This window comes from Propithecus coquereli, unplaced genomic scaffold (genome assembly GCF_000956105.1).
Source record: "Propithecus coquereli isolate 6110/MARCELLA unplaced genomic scaffold, Pcoq_1.0 Scaffold220, whole genome shotgun sequence".
NCBI lineage: Eukaryota > Metazoa > Chordata > Mammalia > Primates > Indriidae > Propithecus > Propithecus coquereli.
Genome location: NW_012147190.1, coordinates 1,653,771 through 1,662,652, shown reverse-complemented (window position 1 = coordinate 1,662,652; position 8,882 = coordinate 1,653,771). Strand labels below are relative to the sequence as shown.

Below are 8,882 nucleotides of genomic sequence, written 5' to 3'. Positions count from 1 at the left end.
TTGTTTGCTTTGTGCAATCAGGTGAACCCTGGTACATTTCCTGGAATTGGGGTGGGGAGCCATTTTGGGAGAGAAACAAGAGGTCAGTTCTGGACGTGTTAAGTTTGAGATGTCTATGAAAGGCCTCACCTGGTGACATAATTTCGGAGTCATCCCCATGTGGCTAGAGTTTAAAGCCATGGGAGTAGTTGAGGTCACCAGGGATTGAAGAGAAAGGCCCAAGGATTGAGCCCTGGGAACCTTAACATTTGGAGTCGAAGGTTCTCTACTGAGGAGTGGTCAGTGAGGTTGGAAGCAGTGTGAAAGAAGGGCTTAAAAATAAAAAGGAGCATGTCAAATTCTGACAAATGTTGCTGAGAGGTGCCGGACGATGAGGACTGAAAAGAGCCTTGGCTTTGGCAGCACGGAGGCCCTTCGCCACCTAGAAAAGCACGGTTCCCAGGGAGAAGAGAAGATGAAAGCCGGCTTCAATGGATGAGAGAGAGAATGGGGGAGGGCAGATGGAGTCAAGGAATGTAAACACGAAGGAGTGTTTTTGTTAAGGGAAATAAAGAAGTACTTTTGCACCTGGAGGGCAATGTGAGTCAACAGAGGAAGGAAAGATCAGTGAGGCTGGAAAAAAAGAGAAGACATTATCTCTCTGGCCCCAGGGACCCATCTACAGAATTTCCCTTCTTGCAGATTCCTGTGACTCCATGCATGTCACTTTATGCAAGTAGATGCTTGGGAGGCCTCTGGGCCACTAGTGCAGGAAGAACAATCAAACCTTGAATGCCAGTTTCAGTTCAGCAGTGACAAAGATACTTGTTCATCACTGTCTGCATCTTAAGTGTGCCTGGCTGAGAGGAGGCCCTCAGCAATATGTGGCGAATGGGTGTTGCAGGAGTACCTGTCTCTCAGTTACCTTAGGAATGACATGGAGAGCCAGCCATGCTGGAATATATGGGGTTGGAGACTTGCAGTGGGGAGAATCCTAAAAGAAAGCATCTTGTGCTCCCCGATGTCTCCTCTTAGGTGTTTCCCTGCGTTGGGGGGTGCGGGGAGGAAAGCCCTGCCCAGGGTGTTCTTGTGTACTGATCATAGCTCCGGGCTAGCCAGCCCCTAGGGCTTTCTGAGGCAGCAGAGTGGTCTGGTTTGGGATGGGGAAGTCCTGCTCTTTGCCATGGTGGGGAAGCCACTAGCCTCTGCCTTTGGAACCCCTTCATGAGAAACCTCTGGGCTCATCCTGGGGTCAGGTTGGAGGCCACTTCCAACCCTAAATTCTGCAGCAGATGCTTCATCATCAATCCCTGCTCTGCATAAGCTGTTGAGGGGTGGCCTTGAGCTGGATCAGCTCGACCTCATCCCACTCTCCCACATAGAACTTCTTTCAGGAGAGTTGGAGCATGGACATAATGTAGCCTCAGGAGAGAGTCCTCTAACACCTGTTAAGCCTGGTTCGGAGAAATGGTTTTCCCTTCCCTGGTGGCCAATTCTAAGACCCTCAATTTTCAATTTTCTCACAATAGATAACACTGACTGGCTATTATTTGAGCATTTCCTATATGCTTAGCACTTCTCAATTCCATGCATTGGCTCATTTATTTCTCATAGCAACTGTGTAAAGAATATTCTATTATTATGCCAGTTTTACCAATGAGGAAACTGAGGCATAGGGAGGTTAAATTACTTGCCTGGGACCATACAGCTGGCAAGTTGCAGAACCAGAGTTTGAACTCTCATTGGAGACTATTTATTGAGCACCTACTATGAGTCAGGCACAACTTTATGTGCTGAGGATACAACAGTGAGCAAAACAGACAAAAATCCCCACTCTCATGGAATGTACATTTCTAGTGTGTATGTAGGGAGACAGACAACACATATGGAAATAAGTTAAAAAATAAGTACTATGGAGAAAAATAAAGTGGGGAAGCACTATAGGGCGTGCTGGATGGCGTTAGCACTGGAAGGTCGCTTTTAAATCGGATGGTCAGAGAAATCGGATGATCACTGAGAAGGTGACACTTGAGTGAAGAGGTGAAGGAGGTGATGGAGGAAGCACATGGAGAGAAGGGACTCCAGGCAGAGGGGACAGTGAGTGCGAAGGCCCTGGGTGGGGAGTCAGGCTCCCCGCCATTTGAGAGCAGCAAAGAGGCCCGTGTGGCTGGAGTGGAGGGAGGGAAGGGGGGAGTAGCAGGAGAGGAGGTCAGAGAGCGAATGGGTGTCCCCTGCTCACCCCCAACACCCACACTTCAGTGCATTGACTCATGCACTGAAGCTCTGACTCCAGCCAAGCCACCTGGAAGTCAGCCACCCATTGCCCAAGGGGAAGGTTGTCTAGGGGAAGAAAAAAATATCAGATGCTTGCTAAGTTAGGTTTTAAAAGGCAGGTCCAGGTATAAGATGGGAAAACTGTGGAAGGATGCAAATTCTTCCAGATCCAAGCCCAGCACGGGGCAACCCCTTGCAAGAGCCATCACTCCCATGCCCCAAATGCAAGATGGAGCGTGACACTGGGGTCTCGCCAAGAGAGGGTGGTGGTGGACCACCCCACCCCTGTGATGCACTTGAATGGGACTGCTTGCTCACCTGCTTACTGCTCAACCAGGCTGAGTTCCCTCCCAGCGTTGGTCTGGTTCTATGTTGTATTTGATGTTGAATACGAGGCCCGATTCATCTCTCTTTTATGTTCTCCTCTCTGGATTTGGCTACTTCTGTATATATTGAGGGAGCTGGATTTGTTGAGAATTTTATTACCTGGGTTCTATGCAACCTTTGGGAGATTTGCAGGGGGGACATGAAGTTGGGGCTTGTTATGTTCACTTTTATTTAGATTTTATCAGATTCTTAAAGGAACTGCTTGCTGATCCAGGAAAAGTTGAGAACTGCTGGAACAGAGGATATGTAAGGTCCCCCACAGTAAATAAAAACAGTGCTTACTCTGTGCCAAGCCCTTTCATATTTTATCTCATTTATTACTCATCCCAACCTTGTGAGGTAGGTGCTGTGTCCCCAGTTTACATGCAAATGATGGCTCTCAGGAGGGTAAGTGCCTGATGTGGGTAGAAGAGCTGGGACTTGAACCCAGGGCCACTGTCCTATGTCCCCACCTCCATCTCTTCGGTAACAAGATGTATATACTATTTCTAAGACATCTAGGTTTCCCTTCTCACCCATTCTGGTTTTGTCACCTGTAATGTTCTATAATTCTTATTCAATTTTATTTTTACTTTTAGTTTGGGCTGATTACCTCTTTGAGTAACACATTTCTTCATGCTGTAGGATGCAAAAATTGTTTTACTCTGTGATAAATTTATGTCTTTCTTCTTCAAGGTGGAAACTGAGTCCTGAAAAACTGGAATCTAATGAACAGAATGGGTTTTTTTTTGTCTCTATATTCAGATTTTATAAATTTCACATATCTAAGTAAAGAACTGAATAATTAATACATCTGTTAATAGCCACTGTTTGTGGGATGCTTACCAAGTGCCTGGCATGGTGCTAACTGTTTAAGCCTCATGATGTCATTTGATCCTCCCAATGTCCCCAAGAAGTAGGTGATATTATTATCCCTATTTTATGGTTAAGGAAACGAGGCTTAGACCAGTGATGTAAGTTGCCCAATGACACACAGCTGCTAACTGGCAGAGGTGGGATTTGAGCCCAGGTCTGGAGGATTAACTAGCACTCCACTTGCAAAGCCACTTGACTCTTTACTTGCGTCGGCAGATTTATCTCTGTGCGTTCCTCAGTGGTGACAAATGACCCAGCAATGCTTGGGTGGCTGGAGGATAAAGTAGGGCTGCTTTGCTGCCACTTGGGAGGTCAGAGCAGAGAGGCCCTGTCTGCCCGAGGGGCTCTTGATGAACGCTGGGCCCTCCCTGGGCCTGGCCAGAGTGAGGTGACTTGGAGAGGCTATCATACTCTGCAGACTCTAGCTAGCGACAGATATGTAACTCAGCACTCTCTGGGGGATGTGAGCCACTGCTTGGCCAGCCTTCCTTCTGGAAAGAGGCAGGAGGCAGCCACTGCCTCTCTGTACTGCCTGGGTGACCTCCAAGCACCAGTAATGAATGAGATCATCAGAACAGAGCAGATCGGGAAATGCCTTTGGTGCTGGTGGCTTCAGATATCCAAGGTCCAAATTATAACTTGCCTCTGCCCAGTGATTACATTTCAGTGTTTATACCACAGTGATCTCATTGAGTCCTTTGTGCTTCCTGGTGGGCTGTGACGATCATGTCCATTTGCTGGATCGGAAGAGGCAAGATGAACTGCCCAAGGTCATGCAGAACCAATAGTTGAACCCAGCCTCTACTGCCTCCAAATCCCATTCACTTGCACTAGACAAGTGGAGCTCCAGGGTGATTGGGGCAGGCCAGAGCAAGGGGCTGAGGAGGAGGCCACGAAAGCCAGTCTCTGCCTCCTTACCCCACTTGACTCTGTGTGCGGTTTGTTTGAAAGAGTTGTGTTGCTAACAAAATGTTTTTGGAACTTCCCCAAACTATTCCTTTTCCCCTGGGAATGGGGTTCACGCTTTTCTTTTTTCAGGACCCCCTTTTCTCTCTAGGGGCAAGAAGGGATGTACTCAACTCCAGGATGGTGGTACAGGGGAATGTAAAAGGTACTGGAGACAGAGGCAGAGAAGACTGGGTTCTGGGTTCTAGTTCTAGCTTTGGTGTGACTTGGTAAAGTTATCTACCTCAGTATCGCCATCTGTAAAAATGAGGGAGTTGGCTCACATAATTACTAAGATCCAGTTCAGCTCACATAACCTGTGAGCCTTGGGTACCATGCTTAATTCATGAGATCTTAAACAGGGATGAAGTATCTAAAATTGCATGAAAAGGTTGTAAATTTTTTTTGTATGTGCATTTTTGGGAAAGAGTGTCTATACCTTTTATCAAAGCCTTAAAGGGGTCTGAAATACAGAATCTCTGGCTTCCCAGGACTTTTAAAAAATATATTTTTCACTTTTTGGCAGAACTGCTGTTGTTTCTCCTTTCGGCAGGGGGGGATCAAGTTTTAAGAATGGTGTGAGGAAGCTATCTGCAGTAAGGAAACAAGGGCAACATAAAAAGATAAGCAGAGCTAAAATATGGTAGCTAGATGAAAGAGCAAGAGACTGTGAATAACCTGACAATCTTGTATAAGCCCCTGGATCCAGCCATACCTGATACCCCCACACTTTTAAACTACCTGAACTTCGGGCTTTATTTCATTCACCTACAGAATGAATGATTGATGTGCTAATATTATTGGAACAGGCTCTTAGCCATTTGAAAATATGAAGCTCAATTTAGAAAAGCAAAGTGGGAAGAGAAAGGGATGGGATGGGGGAGGGAATTCCTCCCATGCTTTTCCAAATCTCTGAAGAAAAATGTTTCATATTTTGTTCCTTGTCCTTTATTCTCTTCTCAAACTGGGGGATCTTGGGAGGCAGAAAAGACCTTAGAATCAACCCCATTATTACACAGATGGGAAATCAAGATCGGAGAGAAGATGTGACTTTCTCGGCTACATAGTAAATCAGTAGCAGGGCTGAGACTAGAACCCAAGTTATCTTCTCCAAAGAATGCTCCCCCTCTCTAAGCGACTTTCCTTAGTGCTTCTTTCCCAGGCAGGCTCTCAAATGAGCAGAACTTGGGAAAGTTTTTGTGCTCTTTTGTTTCAGGGCCACAGGATCCATGCCTTAGCCAGAAACTTCTGCAGTCCAGATTTCTTTTCCTGTTCTGTGGGCACAGGCAAACCATGGAGTGTTAGGCCTGGGCATGCAGAGAAGAAGGGAAGGGAACCCTCCCATGTCTCTGCTTGGGTGCCATCCCTTCTCAGGGGACAGGCCCACCCAGGGCACTGACCAGGGAGCCCCAGCTAGGATCGGGGTTCTAGGGATCAGAGCCAGGCCAGACACTGCCCAGTGTCAGTCACAGCAGGAAGATTTAGATGCTGCTAAGTGTCAAAAGCAGGTAAGCAGGATTTATGAAGCAAGTCCAGGGGCCTCCCAAGGCTCTGCCTGCCGCCGCCGCGTTCACAAACTACTCAAAGCCGCACAGGAGAAATGACCTTTAATGTCTGACTTTGTTTCCAACCCCACGAAAGTGCCATCATTCAGTGAAGTACAAGGAGGGGCTTGAGAGGTACAAAGTCACGAGACAAACAACGCCCGCGGCTGCCTCCTGGGCGCGCACTCGCTCTGCCCGCTCGGGGGCCCACGCAGGCCCCCATGCGGACCACACGCACACCGCACAGACACACGCACGTGGACCCGCGGTTAAATACGTGTAGAGAGGGACTCGTTTATATATATATATACAGAGGGAGAGAGAGAGGGAGGCAAGTCCCGGCGGCGTCGGGTCCCCCAGGCTCTCAGCATGCTCGGCCGGCTCTCCGCGCTGTGCCTGGCACCCATGCCCCTGCCAGAAAAGCAGCTGCCCCTCTCCCCCGCCCTCCCCGCGTCCCCCGTCCCCTGGGGGCGCCGACACTCCCCGCCCGCCCTCCCCCCACGGTGATTTCCTCCCCGGGAAAGGAAGCTGTGCGCAGGGGCCCTAAAACTGCGCGGGCGCCAGGGGCATGTTGCTTTTGAAGCCCGGCTGCCCGTTGGCCACGTCGGCCGTCGCCTCGCAGCCTCCGTTGCTGGAGCCCCCGTCGGTCCCGGGGCTCTCGGGCTCGGCCAGCAGCTTGAAGGTGAAGAGCGGGCCCGAGTCGTGGCGGCCGCGGCGGCCGGGGTGCTCGGGCGCGGGCAGGCTCAGGAGGGCGCCGGGCGCTTTCCACTCCGGGAAGGCGCACAGCTCGACGGGCGGCGGCGCGCCACGGCCCAGGTAGCCCGGGCTCGGCGAGGCCGAGGGCAGGGTCCGCTGGCTGCCGCTCAGGCAGCTGCCGCTGTCATCCAGCGAGTCCTTGCGCGACTGCGAGCGCTCCAGCGAGCCGCCGCGCGTCCACGGCCGGTAGGTGTAGGCGCAGCCGCCCAGGCGGCGACGGCGACGGCGGCGGCGGCGGCCGCGGCACTGGCACCCGAGGATGCGCACGAAGGCGCGCTTGAACTCCTTGCTGGAGCATGGGTAGATGATGGGGTTGAGGCAGCTGTTGAAGTAGCCCAGCCAGAACACCACCTTGAACACGGCGTCGGGGGGCTTCAGGGTGGAGAACAGGGAGCCTGCAGTGGGGAAGGGGCGGGGAGACGGGCGGAAAGACAGACAGCAGTTTGTGAGTAGTCAGGCTCTCTCCTCAGCGTGCCCCTCCTAAACCTCGTCATCCGCAGCATTCCTGCTGCCATCCTTTCCCCAGGCTGGTTCCTCTGCCTGAGTGAATCCTACAGTCATTTTTTGGGCTAACCTCTATAACTTACTTCCTCTTTGTCCGTGAGACTTTCCTGATCTATCCAAGCAGCATCTAAGCTCCAATATCTATAGATTTCCTCGGCGGCACTTGCCACATTCAACCCATGTGATAATAAAAATTACCCGTGATTGCACCCCTCTTTTGGGCCAGGTACTGTGCTCGGTGTTTTTACCTAGAGTAGTTTATCCTTCACAAAACGCCATGCAGTAGAGGCTGATTTATGTCCGTGGCAAATAGGAGGTGTATTAAAGACCTAAACGTGAAAGGCAAAACTTTAAAGGTAAAAGAAGACAATATAAAGGACAATTTCTTTTTGATCTAGGGGTGAAGAAAAACAACTTAACACTTCAAAAGGATAAACCCTGAAGCAAAAACGGGAAAAGATATTTACAATGTCTGAAACAGTCAAGGGACTGACACTTAGAATATGTAAGGAGCTCCTGCAAATCAACAAGTAAAAAGTGTTCCGTGTAAGAACATGGGCAAAGAAAATAAACAGTTCGCAAAATAGAAAACCCAAGGGCTAATGAACACATGACAAGATGCTCAAAATATTAGGCAGTCAAATAAGTGAAAATGGAAACCACAAAGAGATAGAACATATCTGATAGCTGGCAAAAATTAGGAAACTGGATAATTCCAAGTATAGGGGATATGGGAGACCTTCTGCGTGGCTGGTGGGGGCAAAGGCTGTGCAGATATTCTGGAGAAGACTGTGGCACCAGTTGGTCTAATTATGTATATACACACCTTGTGACCCAGCCATTCTGTTCCAAGGCACAGATCTCAAAGAATTTTCACACAGATCCATGAGAGGACATGTATGAGGGTGCCTATGGCAGTATCGTGTGTGTTGACAGAGAATGGCAGAAAACCTGGGTGTCTCCCCCTGGGAAAAGTGCATACTTGGAGATTATGCAGCACTCAGAGGCCCAGGATGGCATGTCTGCATAGCAGCCATATGGAAAGATCTGAAATACATCATTCTTTGTGAAAAAAAGTAGGAAATAGAATGAGATTTATGACATAAGACCGTTTAAGTAACTCAGCAAACAACTGCATGCATTTTGCAAAAACCTTTCAAATTAAAAAAATGTATTAAACACAGAATGTTTGCCTGGGGGTGGAGGCAGAGGGAAATGGGAACAGAAGGCAATAAATCAATAAAATGAGTGAAGCCTGGCATAGACTGATGACGATGAGATGTTAGGAATCAAAAAACATGATTAACTCACCCCTCGGAATTTGAGATCCAAAAGCATTTTATGGCAATATTAAATTAAAAATGATTTCCATTTTAAATATAAGGCAACTGAAACTTGCAGAAGTTAAGTAACTTGCCCCAGGTCACTAGCATGTTTGTAATATAGCTGGGATTTAAACTAAATTCTATTTGAATACAAAATATGTTTTTTTAAAAAAGGATGCTATTAATGATATTCTTTGTGGAAAAATGAGAGAATATAAAAAATCAAAAGGAGAAGAAAAAATATTTAAAAAACACACATAATCCTGCAATGACAAAATATCACATTGCTTTCAGATTTCATATACTTTAAGAT

General features: G+C 48.3%; 1 protein-coding gene across 1 annotated transcript in view; it reads right to left on the bottom strand.

Annotated features, from left to right (window-relative positions):
• Positions 1-6,032: 6,032 nt before the first annotated feature.
• Positions 6,033-8,882, bottom strand: part of ADRA1B (adrenoceptor alpha 1B) — a 52,611-nt gene continuing 49,761 nt past the window's right edge. Inside the window, exon 2 of the mRNA XM_012644801.1 lies at positions 6,033-7,135. Coding sequence (XP_012500255.1) covers positions 6,528-7,135 — 608 coding nt within the window. The 3' untranslated portion in view covers positions 6,033-6,527. The remainder of the gene's footprint in view (positions 7,136-8,882) is intronic.